The sequence below is a fragment of the Microcaecilia unicolor genome, chromosome 6 (genome assembly GCF_901765095.1).
Source record: "Microcaecilia unicolor chromosome 6, aMicUni1.1, whole genome shotgun sequence".
Classification (NCBI taxonomy): Eukaryota; Metazoa; Chordata; class Amphibia; order Gymnophiona; family Siphonopidae; genus Microcaecilia; species Microcaecilia unicolor.
The window spans coordinates 98,538,084-98,564,455 of record NC_044036.1 but is presented as its reverse complement, the minus strand read 5'-3'; the positions used below and the strand labels follow the sequence as shown (position 1 = coordinate 98,564,455).

General features: G+C 42.5%; 1 protein-coding gene across 2 annotated transcripts in view; it reads left to right on the top strand.

Moving 5' to 3' along the window:
- AXDND1 (axonemal dynein light chain domain containing 1) overlaps window positions 1-26,372 on the top strand; it is a 134,163-nt gene that overhangs the window by 30,738 nt on the left and 77,053 nt on the right. For both annotated transcript variants that reach the window (XM_030206601.1, XM_030206602.1), the window contains 8 exons: window positions 49-166; window positions 4,698-4,783; window positions 9,037-9,093; window positions 9,205-9,310; window positions 12,811-12,932; window positions 21,204-21,344; window positions 24,644-24,748; window positions 25,487-25,607. In XM_030206601.1, coding sequence (XP_030062461.1) covers window positions 49-166; window positions 4,698-4,783; window positions 9,037-9,093; window positions 9,205-9,310; window positions 12,811-12,932; window positions 21,204-21,344; window positions 24,644-24,748; window positions 25,487-25,607 — 856 coding nt within the window. The remainder of the gene's footprint in view (window positions 1-48; window positions 167-4,697; window positions 4,784-9,036; window positions 9,094-9,204; window positions 9,311-12,810; window positions 12,933-21,203; window positions 21,345-24,643; window positions 24,749-25,486; window positions 25,608-26,372) is intronic.

The window sequence follows — 26,372 nt, the reverse complement described above, 5'->3', positions numbered from 1 at the left end:
TAAAATGTGTATCAGGAGTGACTGAGTCTCATCTTTTTCTTCTTTCAGCGATATTTCTTTCCTTTGTGATGTTTATATGATGGGTAAGAAGGCAAGCATTCCAGGATCTGCAGTGTCTGATGTGTCCGTTTCTGGAATACAGAGTAACACTCAGCAATTTACAGAGGTAAGCTTATGTGAAGCAACCACTGATTCTTCTTGGCTGTTTGTAGTTAACACCTGAGCATATATAAGGCTTAAATAAAGTCATGGCTTATGCTGTGACTTCAAAGTGTCACTTCCTACTCCTAAGATTTACGTCGGCGGATGAAGGTGGCCACCTAGTTGGGGAGCTCCAATGAGGTACTCGGACGTGGCAAGACCTGGACAACTGCAACAATCATGACACCAACTGCAGAAGTCTAAAAACTGAAAATAAGCATCTGCCTCTTGGAATTGCTGCAAACTAAGATTGGCAAAGCCAAGTGCTGCCTCTTCTTTATCAGGAAATAGTACCTTAAAAGCGAAATGAGGATAGTAAAAAAAGGCTTGGAAAAACTGCCAAACAGAGAGCGGCCTCAACACCATGTGAGTGGGGCATTGGGGACACTGAAGCAGTCCTGACAGAGTGGGCAATGATAGAAAAGCAGTACATGAAAAGCCAGCTAAAGGGAATGCAGCAAGGATTCAGCTCGTTGAAGGGAGAGAAAAAGTGAGATATTGCCTAAGGAGATTGGATTCTATCTCAAGCATGCGGTAGCTCTGCTCACCAAAGTAGCGGATCAAGAGGAGCTGCAGACGGAAGCCATTTGTAGTCTTGGCAGCCAGAAGTAATCATGAAACTAAAGGACTGTTCCAGGACCTCTAATTTTCATGATTAGAGGTCCAGAAGGAACAACATTAGAATTCAAGAAATTCCCAAGGACCCAGAATAGCAGGATTTGCATGGCTGTGGGTGAGGGAGAACTGTAAGTTGATTATGGGCTTGGAACCAGTGAAGGATGTAAACCCAACCCCTTGGATTGGCAGAGCTCATTGAAGCCTGGGAACATGTGCCACTGGATATTATTACATGTCTGCATTATTTTATGAACGAGGAGCAGCAAGGGAAATGGGCAAGATAGAGTGGAATGGCCATAAAATAGAGCTTTTTAATGGTGTATCACAATCAATTGTACAAAAACAGACGGAATAGAGAAGTGACGGACTTATAGAGAAAAGAAAGTGTGAGCTTCCAGAGGCCTTTCTGTGGAAGGGAGAAGCAACAAGAGGAAGGACAGATGGCACTAAAGGTGAGCAGATTCAAGGAAAATGGGTACAGACTGGAAGTGGAAGGTACACCAGTAAGGTAAAATAGGTTTTATTGATAGAATATGTTATACATAATGCAGCCATGTTTCAGCAAACGCCTGCATCAGGAAATGAGAAAATTGTTTTACACACACACACACTGATAATAATGGAAAACCATACTGGTGTAAACATAAATTATTGTTGCAACAATAATGTATATACAAACATGAATATAGAATAAAAATATATTTGCTAAAAGAAATATATTAGTATAAAATATGAATATTGATATTGCAAATATAAAAAGCATGTAGATTTAAAACTAATAAAATTATAAATCTAATATATAGGATCATCTTACTTATAAATGTACAGCAAATCAAAATTGCATAAATGAAAATATGTGTATGTATGTTACTAAGAGTATATTGCTTTTCAAATAAATATGATTTCATAAATTCATTATGAAATGTGCAATATAAGTACATGAGTGATATTAAGCAAGTAAAAAGATAAGATTTCAATTCAGCTTAGAGGCTTTATGTCAGTGTCTTGAAAAAGTATATAATAGCTTCTTGAAAAAAGTATAAAGGCAAAAATTACTCTAAATGAACTAAAGGAAAAGAAAGAAGGGAGGTGAAAGGTACAACATACTTAGTGCCATTGAAATTGGCTCAGAACAAGGGGTTAAAAATTAATAAAACAGCAAAGCCAAAATTATAACTAATAGACTTTTCATACTTTTGTGTTTTTCCATCTGCACTATGGGGGCAATTGTATAAGTGGGTACCATGTTTTAGGCACCACGATGGCGTGTGCCGAGCTCCAATTCTGCGCTCAGATGCTGAACAGAATACATGATTACTATAGAAACCAGGACTACTGCTACCTATACCAAAAAATACTTCAGTGTCGCAAATAAAGAGTGAGGACGGCCTTAACCCTAGTCCCTGAAGAAAGTACTTGAAACCCGCGGAGACAGGCGGTTTCAGGGGAAGGCGGTTGGACATTTACAATTTTGCCCTCATTTTCAGCGAGGCATATTTAAGAAAGATAAGTGTATTGTGATTTGAATAACTATCCAGCTTATTTTCGAAAGAGATCGCCGGCCATCTTCTGACACAAATCGGGAGATGGCTGGCCATCTCCTGAAGCCAGCCAAATCGGTATAATTGAAAGCCGATTTTGGCCGGCTCGAACAGCTTTCCATCGCTGGGACGGCCAAAGTTCCCGGGGGCGTGTCGGAAGGGTAGCGAAGGCGGGGCGTGCCGGGGCGTGCTTAAGAGATGGACGCCCTCGGCCGATAATGGAAAAAAAGTAGGGTGTCCCTGGCGAGAATTTGGTCCACTTTATTTGGTCCCTTTTTTTTCAGGTCCAAATCCCAAAACAGCGCCCGAACTGACCAGATGAGCACCGGAGGGAATCGGGGATCACCTCCCCTGACTTCCCCAGTGGTCACTAACCCCCTCCCACCCTCAAAAAAACAACTTTAAAAATTTTTTTGCCAGCCTCAGATGTTATACTCGGGTCCCTGGAGCAGTTTTAGTGGGTGCAGTGGACTTCAGGCAGGCGGACCCAGCCCCCCCCCCCCCCCCCCACCTGTTACACTTGTGGTGGAAAATGGGAGCCCTTCAAAACCCACCCGAAACCCACTGTACCCACATGTAGGTGCCCCCCTTCACCCCTCAGGGCTATGGTAGTGGTGTATAGTTTTGGGGGGAGGGGTTGGGGTGCTCAGTACCCAAGGTAAGGGAGCTATGCACCTGGGAGCTATTTTTATTTATTTTTTTTTATTTTTAGAAGTGCCCCCTAGGGTGCCCAGTTGGTGTCCTGGCATGTCAGGGGGACCAGTGCACTACAAATGCTGGCTCCTCCCATGATCAAATGCCTTGGATTTGGCCGGGTTTGAGATCGCCGGCCTTGGTTTCCATTATTGGCGAAAACTGATGCCGGCCATCTCAAACCCGGCCATCTCTGACATTTGGCCGGCCACAACCGTATTATCGAAACGAAAGATGGCCGGCCATCTCGTTCAAAAATACGGTCGGCCCCGCCCCTTCGCGGCGCCGTCCTCAGAGATGGGTGCCCTTAGAGATGGGTGTCCCCGGTCGAAAATGCCCCTCCACGCCATTCTTGTCTTATTTGATGACAACAGGTGCAGGTTGAAACACTATAAAGTATTGTGGAAGATACCATATTAATAGCACTTGTGTGTTTTTTTGTAAACTAAGAAACACAAAAAAACCTGAATAGAGTAACCCGATGAAAGAAGTGCTATACCACCAGTTAGCAGTACTATTGTCTGCTAAAAAGAGTGGGTAATATCTGAGGGTACTCTACAAAAATATAATATATTCATGAATGGCTATAATATTTGTGACACTGAAGTATTTTTTGGTATAGGTAGCAGTAGTCCTGGTTTCTATAGTAATCATATATTTTATGTTACCAGAGACAGGGATATTTAAATTTTGGATTCTGTTGGTGGTTTATAGAATACAGGCATAAAGCTGCATTTTTGCAGACAGGGGCCCTTTTACTAAGCTGCGGGAAAAAGGGCCCTGCGCTTGCGGCAGGAGTCGTTTTTCCTGCACACCAGGGCCCTTTTTACCGCAGTGGGTAAAAAGACCCCAAGCATACATGGTCATGCGGTAAGAGAACCGCCACCCATTGAGGTGTTAAGGGCTCCCGCGTGCGGCGATTCCCAATTACCACAGGGTTATTGCCATGCAAGACATTTCCAGGGGTTTTCTCTTACCCCTGGAAATGGTGCGTGCTCGGGGCCTGTGGTAGTCCTGAAAGAGCAAGCGGTAAGCCCACTTTGGGCTTACCGCTGCTCTTTAAAAGGGCTCCTCTGTTAGGCATGCCTACATATGCCAGGTCAATGGCAGGCATAACTAGGCATGCCTAAGTGCTACATATCATGTGTGTCGGTAAGTTATGCCCATAAATGGGAAACACATTCACAACCCACCCTTGCTTTGCCTACATGTACACACCCTCATGCAGTTACTGTGTAATACATTTTTAAGTGCTACTTTTGTAGAATAGCATGTGGTGCACATACGTTCATATGTACCACTTATTTTACACACGCAGTTATAGAATTGCCCTTCATATCCACTTATATTTGATAAAAATGTTGAGTCACTAGCAAAATACATAAAAACATGGCAAATTACATTAATCTGAACTGCAAAGTATAACGGTTCAGATAAAGGTGATTGAGTATTTCCATGAGTTAATAAAATATATCTACTAGACGTTCCAAGTGTTGCAGAGTGTAGCTTCAATCTCTCTGTCCTCAGCTGATTGTTACTTCTTTTTTTTTTTTTTTGCAATAGAGGGAAGTGACGTTTTGTCTTTTCCTTCTATGTACACATACACAAGCTACTTACTGCCTGAGACTTTTACTTTCTCCTCAGGACCTGGATCTGCAAGAGAGCCTGATCCCAGAAGAGTTCCACGTCATCAAGAACAAAGGGGTTCTGGGCTTGGAGTATTATGAAGAGTGAGTAATGCCTCTATTGCCTGTCCTCTGAACTTTCCTATTTGGCATCTATTCTGTACCCCTTATTATTGAATTGGGAATAAACTAATGAATAATAATTGGTTATCTGTAGAGAAGATCATTTTACAACATGATTTCTAGACTTGCAGCAAGTTGTTTATGGTTAAATGTGAGGTTGGAGGAGGAAGAGGTGACAGATGGAAAGGAGAGAGAGAGAGAGAGACCCTGTATTTTTTAGCAGTAAATCTAAGTTGCCAAGTTCCAGACCATTCCTCTAGCTTCGCTAAGTTCTTCCTCATGTTATCCACACCATCAGGGGTGTCTACCTTATTGCAGGTTTTGGTGGTATCTGCAAAGAGGCAAACCTTACCAGACAAACCTTCAACAATATCGTTTACAAAAATGTTAAAAATAACCGGCTCAAGAACCGAACCTTGTATCACACCACTGGTAACATCCTTTTCCTCAGAATGAGTTCCATTTACCACTACCCTCTGTCGCCTTCCAATCAACTAGTTCCTAACCTAGTCAGTCACTTTAGGGCCTGTACTGAGGGCACTCAGTTTTATTAAGTTGTCTATGCAGAACCGTGTCGACGACTTTGCTAAAATCTAAATACACATCTAGCGCTGTCCCTCAATCCAACTCTCTGGTCACCCAGTCAAAGAAATTAATCAGATTTGTCTGACAAGTCCTGCCTATAGTGAAACCATGTTGCCACGGATCCTGTAAAAATTTTACTATTCTCTGATTTTAAAAACGTTTCCATTAATTTACTTATCACAGAAGTCAGACTTTCCAGCCTGTAGTCCCCAACCACTTCTTTACATCCTCTTTTGTGGAGAGGGACCACATCTGCTCTTCTCCAGTCCTCTGGGGACCAGTCTCGACTCTAGAGTAGCATTGAAAAGGTCCACCAACGGAGCTGCTAGAACTTCCCTAAATTTCTTCAGTACACTTGGATGTATGCCATTCAGCCCCATCACTTTGACCAACTTTAGTTTAGCCAGCTCCTCATGAACACAGTCCTCTGAAAATCATTAAGGGACTACCACCCCTACATTCCTATTTGTGTTTGCCTTCTGTGGTCCTGCTCCTGGCCTTTCTTTATCAGCTTCTACTGGTAGCAGATATTTTAAAAGAAATGTAAGAAAAGTATTTTAGTTAAAACATAGCTAAGCTGTGAAATGTGTTGCCACAGAACATGATCAGGCCTAGAAATATAGCCAGGTCCATTAACAACTATCATCTGGGTAGGAAAGGAATGGAAAACAAAAGTGAGGACGTTATAATGCCTTTGTATCAGTCCATGGTGCAACCGCACCTCGAATATTGTGTTCAATTCTGGTCGCTGCATCTCAAAAAACATATAGTGGAATTAGAAAAGGTACAGAGAAGGGCGACGGAAATGATAAAAGGGATGGGACTACTTCCCTATGAGGAAAGGCTGAAGCATCTAGGGCTCTTCAGCTTGGAGAAAAGACGGCTTAGGGGTGATATGATAGAGTCCTATAAAATAATGAGTGGAGTTGAACGGGTAGATGTGAATTGTTTGTTTACTCTTTCCAAAAATACTAGGACTGGGGGGGCATGCGATGAAGCTACAAAGTAGTAAATTTAATACGAATCGGAGAAAATATTTCTTCATTCAACGTATAATGAAACTCTGGAACTCGTTGCCAAAGAATGTGGTAAAGGTGGCTAGCTTAGTGGGGTTTAAAAAAGGTCTGGACAACTTCAGAAAGGAAAAGTCCATAGATAGGGAGGAGATCGGTATTCCTTGAGGAAATCTTGTTGAAGAAATCAAGAAAAGAGAGAGTGATGAATACTTGGAATGCCCTCCCACGGGAGGTGGTGGAGATGAAAACGGTAACGGAATTCAAAAATGCGTGGGATAAACATAAAGGAATCCTGTTCAGAAGGAATGAATCCTCAGAAGCTTAGCAGAGATTGGATAGCAGCACCGGTGGTTGGGAGGCGGGGCTAGTGCTTGGGAGGTGGGTCTAGTGCTGGGCAGACTTCTACGGTCTGGGCCCTTAAAATGGTAGCTACAAATCAAGGTCAGGTATACATATAAAGTAGCACTTATGAGTTTATCTTGTTGGGCAGACTGGATGGACCGTACAGGTCTTTTTCTGCTATCACCTACTATGTTACTATCCTGCTTATTTTTGAAAGAGAAGGGCGCCCATCTTCCGACACAAATCGGGAGATGGGCGGCCTTCTGTCAGGGCCGGCCAAATCGGCATAATCGAAAGTCGATTTTGGCCAGCCTCAACTGCTTTCCGTCGCAGGGATGGCCAAAGTTCAAGGGGGCATGTCGGCAGTGTACTGAAGGCGGGATGGGGGCATGGTTAACAGATGGCCGTCCTCGGCCGATAATGGAAAAAAGAAGGGCGGCCCTGACGAGCATTTGGTTGACTTTACTTGGTCCCTTTTTGTTGATGACCAAGCCTTGAAAAGGTGCCCGAACTGACCAGATGACCACCAGAGGGAATTGGGGATGACCTCCCCTTACTCCCCCAGTGGTCACCAACCCCCTCCCACCCAAAACTAAAAATGTAAAAATATTTTTTGCCAGCCTCTATGCCAGCCTCAAATGTCATACCCAGCTCCATCACAGCACTATGCAGGCCCCTGGAGCAGTTTTTAGTGGGTACTGCAGTGTACTTCAGGCAGGCGGACCCAGGCCCATCCCCCCTGACCTGTTACACTTGTGATGGTAAATGGGAGCCCTCCAAAACCCACCCGAAACCCACTGTACCCACATGTAGGTGCCCCCTGTTACCCTTTAAGGGCTATGGTAGTGTTGTACAGTTGTGGGTAGTGGGTTTTGGGGGGCTCAGCACCCAAGGTAAGGGAGCTATGTACATGGGAGCAATTTGTGAAGTCCACTACAGTGCCCCCTAGGGTGCCCAGTTGGTGTCCTGGCATGTGAGGGGGACCAGTGCACTACAAATGCTGGCTCCTACCACGACCAAATGGCTTGGATTTGGCCAGGTTTGAGATGGCCGCCCTTAGTTTCCATTATAGGCAAAAACCAATGGTGGCCATCTCTAAGGGTGGCCCAGATGTTGAGATTTGGGCGTCCCCAACTGTATTATCGAAACGAAAGATGGCTGCCCATCTTGTTTCGATAATACGGTCATGTACGCTTCTTTACGGGGCCGTCCCTAGAGATGGGCACTCTTATAGATGGGCGCCCCCGTTTGATTATGCCCCTCCATGTATGATATGTTACTATATGTAACCATTATTAAATTGACTTGGGGAAAATCCACTTCTTATTTCTCGGATAAGCAGCATAAAATGTATTGAACTTTTTCGGGATCTTGCCAGGTATTTGTGACTTGGATTGGCCACTGTTGAAAATAGGATGCTGGGCTTGATGGACCTTTGGTCTGTCCCAGTGTGGTAATACTTATGTACTTACATACCAGCTCTTCTGGGAATGAGCAATAGGGACTAGATGCTTCCCATTAAGATCTGCTGGTCATTTATTTCCGTGTTGCCCAGATTTAGCCACTGACAGAGACAGGATGCTGTGCTCAATGGACCTTTCATCTGATCCAGCATGGTGGCACATCTTATGTTCTTGAATATATGGAGGTCCAGGATTGATATAACAAATGTTTCTGCAGGTGAAAAGTAGTTGTTGACTTGTGGGAAGATGGTAGATTTTGTAGGGCATATGCTTACACAAAGCATGGTTATTGTTGGTGTTATCGTTTATGACTGTCACTAGAGCTGAGCTTTACTTCCCCTCATAAATAAATCATATGGGGCCCTTTTACAAAGTGTGCCTTAGCACACCTTTACGCAGGTTTTTCCTGCACGCTAAGGCCATTTCTATCGCAGCCAGAAAATGGGCATGTGTTAATGTTACTATTAGCTTGCAGCTATTAACAAAAATTAGTGCATGAGCCCTTACCACCACCTATTTTGTAGGTGGTAAGGTTCACACACTAATCCTGCACTAATCAGCACACAGCAATGCTGACGCGCTAACTGATTAGTGCAGAAATGCCCACTCTCTGCCCCCCCATCCCCCAAGACACACTCCCTCAGCTAACAATAAAATGTTTTTTGTTTTTTTTTTTAGTGTGTGGGTAGGATGTGCACATTTGCAACTTACCATGGGACACCTCAGTGTGCCCCACAGTAAGCCACGAATTAGTGCTTACCACAGCTTAGTAAAAGGACCCCTTTATGTTCATAGGAATATTTTTAAAATTTTCTTCCTTTTTCTGCAGTAAGTACACAACTCTTCTTGAAGACAGTGAAAAAAAGCTGAGGATCTTCCCTTCCATGTAAGTGCTTTACTTCTTGTTTCTGAACACAGGTAGTAGTATTTCACATCATTGTCACTAGCTGTTAGACCAGTGTTTGTAGGCCCTAATCTCTACTTTTTTGTATAATAGGAAACCAAATGGAAGGTCAGAAGTCATCCAGCTGACAAAAGTAATGGATAGCATGCTAAAGAAGGCTAAAGTAGATGAGAGTTTGCAAACATCTGGACCTACCGAGGTAAAGTAAAATATATACAGTAGTTTCATATCAGCAAAGTTATTGCATAATAATCTACTGACTTTTTTTTGTTGTTGTTGACTGACATGAAGGAGCATAAGATAGTTTCTTATTTTGGGGACAAAACATATTTACGATGCAAAAAGCTATCCAGTATCCATGGCATTGATGTTTCCAGCAATTGAAATAATAAAACTAAAATGGCAATATTGTATAAAATATTACCTTGTGAGTCATCATTTCAAATGTACTGGTGATATCTTTATGAATAAAGATGGTAAAATGGCCATATCTGTTTGGGGGGGGGGGGGGGGGGGGGGGGGGTCAGTTTTCAGAGTTGATTTTTACTATTCTGTTCCATTATCTCCTTACCACTTGGGTTTATTATTAGGAGCTAAATATGAAATGTTTCTTGAAGTGTATTGGTGTGGTAGCACAGCCTGGCTGTGTGGTTTTCTCTTGCCGTTGAACACAATCTTCAGGGAACAGAGGGTCTATGGTGGGAGTTTCCGAGCTAGGACCTGCAGATCACACTCAGCCTGCAGGTACATTTATACTGGCTCCTTAAGTCTCAGCAGAACTCCATTAACTGTGGCTGCTTCAATTCAAGGCACATGGTCTGTCGTCCTCCCTTCCTCACCTTCAGGCCCCTCAAGTGATGACATGAAGAAGAGAGGCTCAATCTACAGGAGGAGGAGGAGGGAGGAAAGGGAAGAGATATACAATGGAACAAAAAATCACTGCTGAGAGAAGCTGCCAAAGCTACTGCCACCCAAGAGGTTTTTCTGCTGCTGTGCTACAGCTATCCATCCAGAGGAACTATCAGAGGTGCAGCTGATGGTCCTCCAACCACAGGAAGCCGATGCTGCCGCTCCCAAGAACTGACATTGTTGTGGAGAGAAGCCACCACTGCCTCACCCCCACCTGCCCAAGAGGAGCTGCTTTTGTAGAGAGAAATCACTGCAATTGCTGCCACCCCAGCCACCATTACTGCCTCAGAAAAGTGCTGCGGGTGCTGCTAGAAACCTTGCTGTGAAGAGAAGTCCACGGCTTGTTTCACCATTATTGAAGAAAAGCCATTGGCATCATACTGAGGAGGAAGGAAAGAGGAGGAAATATGCATCATGAGCCACTGGAGGTAAGATCAGTTTAAAAATAATGATAGGGGAGGAGAGGATCACCTGAGTGGGTGAGGGGAAAGGATCAAGAATGGATTATGTGGTTGAAAGGGGAAGAGAGGAGATATGCAGCTTGTTGTGAGGAGAGTTGAAGGAAGATGTGAGGATCACACAGAGGAGGGCGATAGAAAGAAGTTCCATTATGTGGCAGAGAAAAGGGACATGTGATGAAAGGTTGAGTAGTGAGGCTGCATTAAGAGAGAGGATGAGAGACTGAAGGTGAAAATTGAAAGGGAGAAGAGCAAAGCAAAGAAATACCCAAATACCTGCAAGCTCCTCCCCCGCAGCCCCAAAGCACCAGCTCTCCAGTGTTGGCGGTGCTCTCCCTGCTGCCAGAAGCGACAACAGAGATTGAACGCCTGGGGCCTCAAAGACAGCTACCAGAGAGCAGGGGAGCCGAAAAAGATTCAGGCTCCCCTGAAGCAACGGAGACAATACACATTGCTGCAGGAGATCAATTACTTACAAGAGATGATTCACCAACTGATAAGGTACCATTACCAATTTCTTCTTGTTCTATGGAGGAAAAACCAACTGAGGTGAACCTCGATTCCCTATGGACGTTGATTACAAATCTGGGAAAGGCTTTATGCCCTCAAATTCAAATATTAGAGACACGGATGAGTAAAACAGAAGAGAAAATGAATATAGTAGACACTGAGGTAAAACAAATTCTGAAGAAAGTGGAAACTCAAGAAAAAGACAATGTAAAGTTCCAAGATACTCAAACAATGATGGTAAAAGATATGACAAATATGAGACAGAAAATTGAATCCCTGGACATAACCTGAGAACAAAAAACTTCTTAAATTTCCCTAGGGTTCTTTCAATAACACCTAGGGAAATGATTAAAAGATATATAAAAGAAATATTTGGGGCTTCTGGTGAAGTTATCCCTCCTTTCTCACAGGTCTACTATTTACCAACTAAGCCACAAGTAGCTCAAATGAATGTGGAACATGTAGAGCAATCTTTAGACCTGTCAGCAATTTTGGAGTCCTCAGAACTTAGTATGGCTTCCCCATCAATGCTAATTGCAACTGTGGCTTTACCTATAGATAAAATTTGGATTATGAAAATGTTTTTCAAACATAAGGACAAAGAATTTCTGGGACATAAAATTAGCATTTTCCCGGACGTGGCAAAAAAGACGCAGAAACGGCGTCGGCAATTCTTATTGTTAAAACCGGGCGTTCTTCAGATTGGGGCAACCTTCTTTCTCAGATATCCATGTAAATGTGTTAATACGGTACAAATCAGTTAAATATATTTTCTTTGAACTGCGGTCGAAGAGGGGAGGGGAGAGCAGGGGAGAGAGGAGAATCACAGCTTCAGGAGACACCTAGTGGTTGGTGCTCGCATACGGGACATACTGCATAAATAATCCTCACAGACTTTTGGTCTGATACAGCATGGAGATTCTTATGAATTAACTAGTGGAACCCAGCCTGTTTCCTCAACAATGAAACGGGCCCTAGGAAGGCTCTCTTACCCCTGATGCAGGTGCGGTGGCACCGAAACACGGCCCGTGTCGGGTCTTTCTTCAATCAAAGTTCACTATTAAAGGATTTTTTTTTTAATGAAAAAATTGTGTTCCCTTTTGTTTTTAAAGGCCCTTTGTGCTGTTTTTTTTTGTGCTCCATCGATGACATCATCTGGGGTAATCTGTGTCCTGCTGTCCTCAGAGAACTTTTTTCTGCCAGTATATTTATTTATTTATTTATTTATTTAGATTTTGCTCACACGTTTTTGAGTAGTAGCTCAAGGTGAGTTACAGTCAGTTACACGGCATTTCTCTGTCCCTGGAGGGCTCACAATCTAATATCGTACCTGAGGCAATGGAGGGTTAAGTGACTTGCCCAAAATCACAAGGAGCAGCAGTGGGATTTGAACTGGCCACCTCTGGATGTGAAGACCAGTACTCTAACCATTAAACCACTCCTAGTTGTTTCCTAAGCACTGATTGTGCCTAATGGGAGTAAGCTTATAACAGGCTCCTGGAACAACTCCAAGAGTGAACACATGCACATTCACAAATTTAGAGATGCTCTGAAAAAAACTGATACTGCTTGTATTCTATGCATATGTTTACATATTTTATAAAATGTACATATATGTTATACCAGTTCCCCTCCCCCACCCCCAGTGCTCTTTTCTAGCCCTAGTGCTTGGTTTATCCCTGAAAAATAAGTATGTGTTTTGGCACCTTATAGACTATCCGTCTTTCCTGTCTACAGATGTCCCCTTATTTCCTTTGACTTCCCTCCCTCACCCTGTTACTGGGCTTTCAGTGCAGAAATTATATTATGTTTTTCATGCCAGATGCACAGTCTGTTGGAGCTGTTGAAGAAGGAGCAAAACATTTACAACATTGTCTTCCATGAACTGATTCGGCAGGTCAGCGTTGATTGTGTTGAAAGAGGAGAACTTTTGGCCAAACTCAGGTTAGCAACTTGAATACAGGTGAATACAGAGAAGAGAAAACGAATGGGAAAAATGTTTAAGGGACATGGAGTATCTGTTAAATATATTCTAGGATTCCTAAATAGTTTCCTATGGTGCTTCACTTTGGAAAAGACAGAAACTATGAACGCATTTATAGCTCTAGCATATCTAGCATATCAAATATGCTATGTAACTTCTATGCACACACACATGTACATTTCACTTACTATGCAAGACTATTACTCATAACTGGTGGAATCAAATCATTAATGAGGTTAATTATTTATTTATCATGAGTGAAATAAATAAAGTTATGTTTTCTTTTCACTTCACAAATGCACAGTATATCACCTTTGATGAACATAAGAACTGATAACGTAGGCAAGTCAAGGATACATAGAAATGCAATTGTCCTGTCATTGTACAGGTTTTTTCTTTCATCATTTATGTGCTGCCAATTCTCAACACTATTTTTTCTGACACTCAAAGAGCCAGGACTACCTTTTCTGAACCCTGGACAGATTTTCAAAATAACATTTCCCTCCTGCCCACCCCCATTCTTTTTTAAATTTCAACTTACTTTAGTTGTGACACTATTGGGCTCATTTTCAAACGAGAAGGGCGCCCATCTTTCGACACAAATCGAGAGATGGGCGTCCTTCTCCCAGGGTCGCCCAAATTGGCATAATCGAAATCCGATTTTGGGCGCCCTCAACTGCTTTCCGTCACGGGGATGACCAAAGTTCCCTGGAGCGTGTCAGAAGCATAGCGAAGGCGGGACCGGGGTGTGCTTAACACAAGGGCGTTCTCGGCCGATAATGGAAAAAACAAGGGTGTCCTTGACGAGCACTTGGCCGACTTTACTTGGTCCATTTTTTCTTGCGACCAAGCCTCAAAAAGGTGCCCGAACTCGCCAGATGACCACCAGAGGGAATTGGGGATGACCTCCCCTTACTCCCCCAGTGGTCACTAACCCCCTCCCACCCTAAAAAAAAACAAAACCTTTTTTAAATATTTTTTGCCAGCCTCAAATGTCATACGCAGTGCACTTCAGGCAGGCAGACCCAGGCCCATCCCCCCTACCTGTTACACTTGTGGTAAATGTGAGCCCTTCAAAACCCACCAGAAACCCCCTGTACCCACATGTAGGTGCCCCCCTTCACCCCTTAGGGCTATGGTAGTGTTGTACAGTTATGGGTAGTGGGTTTTGGGGGACTCAGCACCCAAGGTAAGGGAGCTATGCACCTGGGAGCAATTTGTGAAGTGCACTGCAGTGCCCCCTAGGGTGCCCGGTTAGTGTCCTGGCATGTGAGGGGGACCAGTGCACTACAAATGCTGGTTCCTCCCACGACCAAATGGCTTGGATTTGGTCGTTTCTGAGATGGGTGTCCTCGGTTTCCATTATCACTGGAAACCAGGGACGACCATCTCTAAGGTTGACCTAAATGTTGAGATTTGGGCATCCCCAACCCTATTATCAAAATGAAAGATGGCCACCCATCTTGTTTCGATAATACGGGTTTCCCCGCCCCTTCGCAAGGATGTCCTGCGAGGACGCCTTCAGGAAAACTTGGGCGCCCTGTTCGATTATGCCCCTCCACTTCTTCTAGGACCTGTAAGGACTGAATAATCTGCCAGTCAAAAGGGGGACAGAGCCATCAACAGATCAGCTGTGTCTTTGGATAAAAGTATTTGGAATGACAATTGAGGGGGGGGGGGGAATCCAAAGTGATATTTCTACATATCAAGCCACCACCATATCACAGCCCCTGCCTGCCTTTAAATTGGCTATACAAATCAATGCAAGAAAAAGTCCCAAGGACCTTCTGTACATTAGGAACATTTGGTCTGATCCAATATGGCAGGTTAGATCCATCAAGCCCAATATTCTGTTTCCAACAGTGGCCAATTCACGTCACTCCATGTTGCTTATTGCGGGGATTAAGAGTGGATTTCCCCAAGTCCACCTTAATATTGACTTTTGGACATTTATTCCAGGAACTTGTCCAAACCGCTTTTAAACCCAGCTACATTAACAGCTTTTACTATATCCTCTGACAGCAAATTTCAGAATGTAATTATGTGTTGTGTGAAAAAAAGTATTTTATTAGATTATTTTTTTTTATGTACTATGTGGAGGTCACGTGATGCCATACTGGAGAGGGTACGCTGATTCCATTCTCTCCTGCTGCCCTGCTCATTTAACCCTGGGTTATTTTTGTGTTTTTAAGTTATAAATTCTCCTTCTGTCGCTGGGGCAGAGAAAGTTGACTATTGTCGGTGCCAGGACCCCAGCAGTGGTGATTAGATCTTACCACAATAGAGAAGCTTGAGGACCTAGAGGCTTGGCTGCAGCAGGACCTGGCACTCCCCACACATTATGGGCCCCTGCACGTGGAAAGAGCACACAGATTAGCGTCCCAGAAGTTGGCTAATGGACGTCCTAGGGTGGTGATTATTAAACTGCTGAACTTTGTGCACTAAAGTGCCATTTTACAAGAAGTGGTAAAACACTTTCTTCTAAGTGCTTGTAAAACAATAAGGATTGTATAAGCATAATATTTTTGTCTTCATAAGAAGTGGCAAAACACTTTCTTATGAAGGCAAAAATATTATGCTTTCAAGATTACTCGGCAAATGTGGCTGCTCACCATATACACTTTGTTCTGCTATATCCCGCCCATCTGCGAGTGAACCATCATAATCAAACACACTTTTTTGATACAGTGGAAGGTCTAAACTTAGACACCCACTCTCCCAGGTGCAATGTGCCCTTCTTGAGTCAGCACATTGAGGATTACTTCATGTTCCAGTGATGGCAAGTGTGGGCCCCAACACTCCTTCCAGGCGGGGATCTCAATGGAATTCGACTGAGTGTGTTTTTTCATGTCGATGAGGGAGTTGTCTCATGACAATTTGCCTAGTTTCCTATAGATTACATTCATCCTTATCATATTTCATGTTTAAGCTTTCATGGGGCCCAAGACTATGTCTCTTTGGAAGGAGTGGGTCTTCTGTTCCTGGACTATGAAGTGTCAAGCTGTGTGCGGGACTGAGGATTCATTGGTTGCAACTGGGATGACTTTCCCTCATGGTTTGTTTTTATTTATTTATTTTAGTGGGTTCAAGAGGCCTGAACATGCATTGGGGAGTCATACAGTGCATTTTCTTGTAGAGGCCCAGTTGGTTCATGAGATGAAGGATTGCCTTACTGGGTGCTGGACATGAACTTGTCGTGGTCCTTTTTTGCGAGGGAAGGGGAAAGTGGTTCCCTCTAAAGATGTTATCGATGGAATCATCTTTCCCTGAGTGAAACTCCAGCCCAGGGCATTAAGTCCTGCAGCTTATGTGACTCTTGTTTTTGTAACTTTAAGTTTCAGTTTGGGATGTTTCATTAGGGGTATGGAAGGGGGGTTTTGAACAATCTGCCGGATGGGAGGGTTGATGGGTAGTGTAGATGTTATACGCGATGGCTTTATACATAGGGCAGATGGGTATTACAGGGGAGGATGGGAAGATGGGTGGAAGGGGAAGGTAGGGGAGTGGTGTGTTGGGCTATTGGATCTGTGTTTTAGGAGAGCAGTAATTCGCCTATGTGGGATGTCTAACGAGAGGTGACACAGAGGGTACGGTAGGACTTTAGGTGGGGGGTTTTTAGACTGGGACATTCCTCCCCATCTACTCTCATATATATATTCTTTCTGAGTTGTCCCTATTTATTGGTTGGGCTTAAACGTGAAAGGGGCTTTTTCAAGAGATCGAAAATCTTGAACCAACTCCAACAGCGCAGGGCCACCATAGCTATGTTGCAAGAAACACATTTAACGGCACAGGAGAGTGCTAAATTGAAACAGTGGTGGGTGGGGGAATGTATTGCAGCCCCAGCTAAAGGAAAAAAGGGGGGAGTGGCTATATTCGAAAGGGGGTAGTGGACAGGGTCCTGACTCTCTCGTCTGACCCTGACAGTCGTTAACTTGATAGGCCAGGTGTCCCTAGCAGTCCAAGCGCTGGTACTTTGCAGTATTTACAACCTCAACCACTATGCTCAGGAGTTTTATAGGAAGGTGACCACATTACTACTCACATATACCCCTGGATTCTATATAGCGTGTCTAGTGTTCTGTGCCGAAATCCAGGTGTATTCTAGAACAACGCATGTAACTTAATTGGCTTAACAAGCTAATCAGTGTTGATAACAGGTTTTAATGAGCAATAATGAGCACTAATTGGCAATAAGAATTTACGCACACAATTCACTATGCATATTCTATAATTGCCCCTAAATTGTTGTGTGTGCAGGCAAAAGGGGCATGGTTATGAACGGGGAAATGGGCATTTCTTGGGCGTTCCAAAATGTATGTACATTGTTATAGAATATGCCCATCTGCTCCTAAATCTATGCACTGGCATTTTTTGCCACGTTTCCTTTGGTATAAATGGATGTGGAAGAATAGCCTAATGGTTAAAGCAACGAGCCAACGCAGAGATCCAGAGGTTGCCAGTTGCATCTTTTTGTTTTTTTTGGTATTCTTTTTTAATTGTGAGCACTTCAAAGACAGAAAAATACCTACTATGACTTTCTATTTCCATTCAGTGGAGAACTGCTTAATCAGAGCACCTTTCTGTAACCTAAACATGACAAGTAACAGGTCTAACTATGAACGTCCATCTGCTTAGACTTGGAAGTCCTTGCCCCTTCTGTAATCACAGTTCGACGCCCATATTTTGGGCCCTCCCTAGTCCTGCCCAAAATATACCCTCTTTCCATATGGAGATACTGCAGTGTTAAATGGCCATATACTGGCATTGTAAAATTGGGATTTGGACAATCATTCAATAATGGACATCTATATCCTTTTTAGCCTTTTCTCACAGGTGAATTTTTCCATCATTTTGTTCACGTTTCTCTGTATTTCCTAATTCTGCTAATTCCACTACTTCTTTTTTCGAGATGTGATGGCAAGATTTCATATGGTTCTCAAGAAGCGGTTGTACCATGGAGTGATACACAGGCATTATGATATTCTTTCCATTCCTTTCCTGATAATTCATAGCATTCTGTTTGCTTTCATGGCTGCCATCACCCATTGAACAGAGGATGTCAACATATTATCCATGATGCAACGTAGATCCTTTTCCTGAGTGGTGTCTCCTAATATGAAATCTGGTATTGTGGGGCTATAGTTTGGGTTGCTCTTCTCTAAAGTGCATCAATTTGCATTTGTCCACATTGAATTTCATCCGCCATCTGGATGCCCAGTCTCCCAATCTTACAGGGTCCTCTTATTATTTAACAACTTTGAATAATTTTGTATCATCTGCAAATGTGAACCTAACTTGTTGCTGCTATGTTCAGGTCATTTATAAGTATGATAAAAGGCAGTGATCCCAGTACAGTTCTCTTGGGCATTCCACTATTCACTTTTCTTCATTGAGGAAAATTGACCATTTAGCCCTACTCTCCATTTTCTGTTTTCATTCTTTTAACCAGTTTCCCAATCCACAATAGGACAATTTAGGGCTGCATTTCTGTTAAAATGTTAATTGCAATTAAAGGTACGTTATTTATTTATTTACTTATTTCCCACTGCAGCTCCTTGTGGGCAAGTCGCTTAACCCTATATTGCCAAGAGTCACAAGGAACTACAGTGGGGGGAAAAAAAAAATAACACATCTTTAATCACATGATTAATCTCGATTTATAAATTTTAATCGAAATACAGCTGTAAAAAAATAAAAATAAGGATAAATACAAAATACAAATCGAAAAATTACAAATTAAAGAATCTAAAACAGCAGGCATGAGAGTGGAATTAAGATGGTGTCTGACTCCTGAACAAATGCCCATCTGGATTGCTTCTCACCTTTGGCTGTGTTGGCTGCTTTGTGAGTCTCTTCCCCGGTTTTAGTTGAGGAAGAAGAGAGGTAGAGTGCAGCAGTAACCTCCAGCGTCCACTCTGGTCCCAGTAATGAAGCAGACTCTAATCCAAGGGTTTTGTTTGCTGGCTGGGTTGAGTCCTCTCCTGCCTTTAGCCGTGCCAGAGGAGGGTTCTCTGGCAGTAGCGCGAGCAGTGTTTCGCTCAGTACCGATCAGGCCGTGAGACCCTGGCAGCATGGAAGTGGTCCTCGTCACAGGGGTTGCAAGCATTGGGAGAGTTTTCTCTGATGCTGATGCCCTTGATGGAGAAAACCCCAGATGAGGTGTTTCACCCTGGGAGAGAGCAAATAACTCCTGGCCTGGATCAGCAGCTTCAGTAGCATGAAGCTAACCTTGAGGAAAAGAAGGTAGAACAAAGTCTAGGTATCTTGGCTTCAATGCTGCAGAAGCCTAAAGTGGTAATGATGTTTTATGGGACACAATGCAGACCCTCAATCAATCTGTTCATTGTTTGTCTTCAAATTTTGGTGTGCAGTTGTCTGATGTTAGAACCTTTTCAGATCATGCGCAGAGGTTGGAGCTACAAGCTAAGATGATGGAATCCTTGGAGAAGAAGGTTAATGACTTGCAAGATTCGCATGGCCCTTTGCCCAAAGATAAACTTGTTCTTCATAGGAAATTTGAATATTTGGAGAACCAGGTTGGGAAAAATACCCTCCGTTTTATACATTTCCCTCTAAATCACCTTTAGTGGCATCCCTGGACATGGTCTGGAAATATATGAGGGAAAAGTTGAAGTTGTCACCCGAGGCTATTCCTTCTATGGTTCATGCGCAGTATGTGATTATATCTGGGCAAATCCCATCTGAACTGCCTGATGCATTCAGTATGAATTTAACTGAGATTTTGGAGTTGTCATTAAATGTCATCACATCCAGATCTACTCTTGTGGCAACATTTGCTCTGGAGAACAACCGGAATGCTGTTCTAAGACTTAATTTTCAATCAATGGATCAGTTGTTTTTGGGATCCAAAATTAGAAGTTTTCCTGATTCATCAAGAGTAACTCAAAAATGGCGGCAAGAGTTCCTCACTATGCATGTTAGAGCTCAGAAGCAGGGTTTTAGATTTGTTTTGCGATTTCCTTGTACTTGTGTGTTAAATTTTGAGATTAAAGTTTATATGTTTTTTGATCCAAAACAATTAATGGATTTTATTATTCTAAGGAGGAATTGAGGGTTCTGACATGCTGTATTAGCTCTTTCCTGGCCTGGCTTGGTGGATGTTGGATTCAGGATGTGTCTGTATATATTTTTTTTACGTTTTAATGATGGAAGAAATTTTGTTTCCTGTTACTTGATCCCATATTATCTTTGTTATTGTGGGCGAAAATGTTCTCTTTTTTTTTTCCTTATATTGTGTTTCATTTTGAAACTTGAGATATTTTTTTTGTCATGACCTTTTTGGTTGACATTATGTGAAATTCAATAAATATTGAAAAATCTTAAAAAAAAAAAAAAAAAAGCAGCCCAGTATGCAGAATAATTATAAACAGCCTTACAGTTTTCACAGCCTACTTCAGAAAAACAAGCCTAACTCCTATCCCATGGTGTTATATTTTCTTCATGGGATACAGGATGGACAAATGTTTTTAGCTTCTTGCCTTTAGAGCACTAATGTGGTCTAAGCATGCTTTCTGTTTTAACCTTTTTCTATGGGAGATTGACATTACTGCAACACTAGGCACCATCAAAGCTTTTACATTACATTATGATGTCATAGAAAGTGATTTTGATGCCATTAACTCATGCACAGTCAAACCAAAGACTTCTTTACAGTGTATCTTTCTACCAAGTATACCAAATATTATACTAGGTGTATTATATAAATTTAGTAAGAAATTTGATGTTATTTAATACCATTTTTTAATTGTGCAATACTGAAACCTCTTTTGATGTTTCTGGCAATAATATGAATTTTATTATGTTCCTGGTCATTGTGAGCTCTGCAAAGAAGGATAAAGGTAATATATAGAGTGTTTCAAAATTTACATCATGATTTCAGAAACATAGGAGATTTGATAATGGTTTTTATGATCATATATACAGAATTGATAGAGAAATGCATGAGTAGAGACATAGAATGTTGATGGGAACTGAGCATAATGTTAGGCAGTAGCATATGGCGATTATAAAGGGCCACAACTCCTGAGGCCCAAATATCCTTCCCCAACTCTTTTTCAGTTTGGTAATTTGAGATTTTCCCCCCTTTCCCCCAACCATTCTGCCTCTGTTCTTGCTGTTCTGTTTTTGTATCTGATGTCCTCTCTTTCTTATTGTATCTTTCCTTGTCTTCCCATTTCACCTTCTTCTGTGTATCTCTCTTCATGCAGGCAGAGATATGTGAACCTCCTGGACCGTATTCCACGTCAAGTGCGGAGCCTTCACAATAGCATGATGGCACAGCGTGCATTGGATAGGCGCCTTACAGATGAATTGATCCAGTTCAAGAACTCCATTGAACTCTTGGCCAGGTCTGAATCAGTGACGGATTTTGTAATATTGTCTTCTGTACAACAGTAGAAGGGGCTTAAGCAGAAACTGGGTGGGGTGAAACGTTCTGTTCAGGCATTTGCTGTCGAGCTGTTCCTGCTTAATCAGAATCAATTGTTTAATAGGGTTTTACCTTCTCCTGGTTCAAACAAATGCTATTTCTGCTATTTTATGTAACTGATGGTTTAGGCTAGGTTTGTTCATTCATAAGCACATACCAAAAATAACACTTGATAAGGATACCTCTTCAGTTTACTGGGTAGGAAGTTAAACATTTCAGTGTGGGTAGGAAACAAAAAGTAATGTCAAATGACATCATTATCTGTTAAGCCATTGCTTATTCTTAAATATGTTGCGTATCACTTTATGCTCCTCCTCAGGTGATTTTGGACTGGTGTCAGTGTTGTCCATTTATAGTGCTTTTTTATTTTTTTTGCTGTGTAGTTTAGGGGTTATTCTAGAAGTATCTTCATATGTAAATAGTGGCATTTACATGTGTAGAATAGCTATACATATAAATAGTGATTTTGGAAAGTTGCTATTTACACATCACATACACATTTTAAGGGGTTGTGGGGTGGGCATGGTTTGGGCAAGCCAAAAATAAAAATACATGTGGTGACCATAAATTGTGGAAAACAAACCAGCAGATCAGTATAATATCCAAAAAGACTTTATTGAGGATACCGTGTATGAAACAAATGCCCGACACAGGCCGTGTTTCGCCCAACAATAGGGCTGCGTCAGGGGCTAGTCTGTATCTTTCTTAAATAAGATCGGTATCAAATTATATGTCAAAACAAGGATATAAGGAACCTTCTTCATAAAAAACCAGCATGAGCAACATAAAATAGAATATCCTGGATGACGCCAGATAGACAATGAATAGCCTGCTTCGTTAGACGTCAGACGCATGACTGACCAATCACGACTAACTGCATAGGAACAAGGGAGCACAACGAGTAACACAACCGGTCACTTTCTGTGTAGCACAGAGACGAGCAACACCGCTTTAAACAAAACATTATTTTGAGGCCCATGCTGCTGCTCTCGGTATGTGACGACGCAAACAGACACCCCAGACAAATGCTCTCCCAAACACAAGTTACACACACACACACTGAAAGCCCGCCAGTTTACCTGAGATTGACAGCGCCACCCACGATCTCCACCAGCCAGCTCACATTGCCGACACGCACGATGTCAGTGTCATTTTCACACCCTCTACCCCCCCCCAAACACCACCACAACATCATAAGGCCAGATCGCCAGCGCTATTAGATTGAATGCAGCAAAGTGCGGCAGGGACATCACTAGAATGCAGTGAGGTGGAGGCGGGGGCATACCGTCACCAGCACACAATGCAGATATGCAGGTCTTTATCATCAGCGCTCACGATCTCCGCCAGCTGGCTAACATTACTCATACACACGATGGCCATATCATTTTCACACCCTCTACCCCCCCCCCCCCCCCACACACACACTCCCACCAACAAAACATCATAAGCCCATTGCATGCGCTATAAGATTGAATGCAGCAAATTGCAGCGGGGTCTTTAAGAGAACACAGCGAGGTGGAGGCAGAGTCTTACCGTCAACAGCACACAATCCAAATCGCAAGGTTCCCCGACTTTGTCAGCCCCACCCACGATCTCCACCAGCCGCCTCACATTGCTCAGACACACGATGTCGATGTCATTTTCAAAACCTCTACCCCCCACACACACACACTCCCCCCAACCACTACCACAACATCATAAGCCCAGATCGCCTGCTCTATTAGATTAAATTCAGCAAAGTGCGGCAGGGTCTATAAGAGAACGCAGCAAACCCTGACTTTGTCAGCCCCGCCCACGATCTCAGCCAGCTGGCTAACATTGCTCACACGGACAATGTCATTTTCACAAACTCTACCCCCCTCACACACACTCCCCCCAACATGCAGATTTCTGTATCCCACTAGCACAGACTCCCCCCCCCTCCCGCCCAAATAAAAACAAAACATCTAATATGGTCAATGAGCATCTCTCACACAAACCAACATACACACACTGCCATGGACAAACAGCATCTCACTTTCTCAATCACAGACACACGCTCCCTCCCCCAACCCCCTCAATACAAAAAGTGTACCACTGAAATTCAACATCTCTCTCTCTCACACACCCACAGACCTCCCCCCAATCCCCCCCCCAAAACAGAAACACATACACTCCTACAGAACAACCCGACACTACCCCATAAACACCCCCCCCCAAATGACACCACTCATTGCTCATGCAACTAACACAGTACATAAAACAATAAGATCAACGAACCCACAGCCCTTCTTCCACTACACGGCACACGAAAGGGAACTAATTGTCCCCCGTACAAACAGTCTCACAAAAAGAAACCGCTACCCTCTCCTCTCCCCCTCCACATCATAAACAAACTATGCCACGCTACTCACAACCCCCACCCCCAACAACATCTCTCTCTCACACACACACACAGACTACCCCCCCCATACCCCTGAATACACAAAGTGTAACAACAACCCATATCATACACAAACTGTTGGAAGGAGAGGGCCTGGCAGTGGACAGGAGGGCGGGAGGAACTATGTGTACATGTTGTACTGTGTGTACATTATATTACACATAGTACAACAATAACAAATATTTTTAAACATAAAAAACCATTTATACTAATACTTCCATTTCAAACATTAATGGCAGAAACTCATCAGCTTGCTAGCGCCAGTTTCATATCTTACGGAAACGGGCCTCTTTTACTAGTTACATTTTTATATTTATTTTACATGTTTTTATATGTCATGTTTTTATATTAATACTCATTTTATATGTACCTAAATCATTCAGTTACTTTATTTTATGACGGCAAGCAGCTACTATGAACCAGGTTTGGAAGATATTTTTTAGAACTTTCTCAGAAAGCTTTAAGCATGGAAACGAGGTTTTCTGCTAGCTACTGGGTGTTCTACTCCTTGGTTCTGTGAAGGCATCTCAGTGGATCATCGCTGCTGCCATTTTAGACCTTCTGAAATCTTCAGGCCAATTTTCAAACTTACACATATCTGGAAAGTTTGCAGATAATTTTTACCTGCAGACTTGCCCAGCTGTTATCTTTCTATCCTTGGTTTCAACCCTTCTGTCCAAATCTGAATGGTTGGCTATCTGCCATTTCCTATTGGAGAATCTGCTGTATATTGAGTTGATATTTTAGTTCAAGGTTTTGAGAGACTGAGCATTTGTCCATGTGATATTCTATTGCAGTGAGCTGTTTCAGGTCCAAAAACATGACCATAAAATGATAAAGGATGCCACATATGCCAAGGAGCAACTAGCCAGAGCTCTTGAGGAGACACAGCAGAAATCCACGTGAGTCTCTACCAGGAGATTCTGTCCCTTAAAGATTAAAACATGTTTCTTTTTCACTCTTTCTTACTCATTTTCATGGTGAAGGTGCCTTTTACCAAGTCTTTTTTTTAGCTTTAAAAACAGTGAGCCCTAGTTAGGAACCTACACTATAAAAAGGTATTTCTGCACTGTTTTAGTTCTACTGTTAGGTGAATCTCTCAGTAAATGTTTTTTGTGTGCGTGAGCGCAGCTGGGAACATTGCACTGCAATGAACACAAAGATCATGAGCCTCAGCTCAGGCTGACTGTGTTTTAAATGAGCTAGTGATCAACAGAAAAAAGAAAGCTGAAAGGGAAATGAGGAGAGAGAAAAATGCCAAGAATTAAGAAAGGATAGAGGAAAGTTTGAACCAACATAATTAGAAAAATAAAATGACCAGACATTAAAAGTAGAAAAAGTAATCTTATTTTCTGTTTTGGGATTAGAATATGTCACTTTTTGGAATGTCCTTTTCACAGACTCTGCTGATTGGAGCTCAGAGGTACTCGGTTGAAATTTGTTCGACTTGGGGAGGGGTACTTGAGTTGAAGAAGTTGAGAAACACTCTGCAAACGCAGCTTAATGAGAACATTGATCATGTAATCTCTTACTGTCTAAGGATAACATTGCATTTGTCTGTCTTTCATTGATTCCTCTGAGGGGAACATTCTGTCACCTCATATTTCAGAGCCTGGATTACCCTTGTTTTTGTTTCTCAGTATGCTAGAGGAATATCGGGAGCTGTATGAGCTGCAGAGACGTAGGCTGGAGATCAATCTAGGGTATATGACTGAAGAACGAGATCTGTGGAGCTCAACCACATACAAATTAGCAAGAAAGGTTAGTCCAATGAGGAGTAGACATGCATATCTTAAAAGGAACGTTGTTTTTTTTTCAATTGTCTAATCTGCTACTTTTCCTCATTCCAGGCTGATAATGTTTGTGCTACCTCAAGAAGCTACTGATGAGAGAGCCTGTTCCATAAATGTATATAGGCATTGCAGTGGGGAAAAGGGCAAAAATTAAAAGCAAGAAGGGCTTACATGTGTGCAAAATCTCTTCTGCTTTGTAGAATGTCTGAATAACTTATACTTAAAGATCAATAATTCCTATTTCACATTAGGATATTTAGGTAGAAATTGAGATGTCTAGGTTAAGATATTCACAACTCTCCGAATATTTTACAAACGGCTCTGCTGAACACAGAGGGGAGTATTTTTGAACAGGAAAAACACAGGGGTTCGAATGAGAACGTACAAAATGAACGGCCATTCCCTAAAATAAAACGGCCACATTATGAATGCCAAAATACAAGGGACAAGGACGTCTTCTGGCAGCATTTGTACAAGAATGGCCACACAGACGTCTCTGCAGAGCAGAGGGATAGTCTAATGGTCAGTACAATGGATTTTAATCCAGAGAACCCAGGAGGTTCATATTCCACTGCAACTCTGTTATTTTAAATGGTGAGACCTCCAAAGACAGGGAAATACCTACTGTACCTGAATGTTCATCACCTTAATAGCCCTCAGGCTTACAGGTACAATAGGTATACTGAAGTGGGAATTGAACCTGGGCCCCCTGATTTACAGTCTACTGCACTGA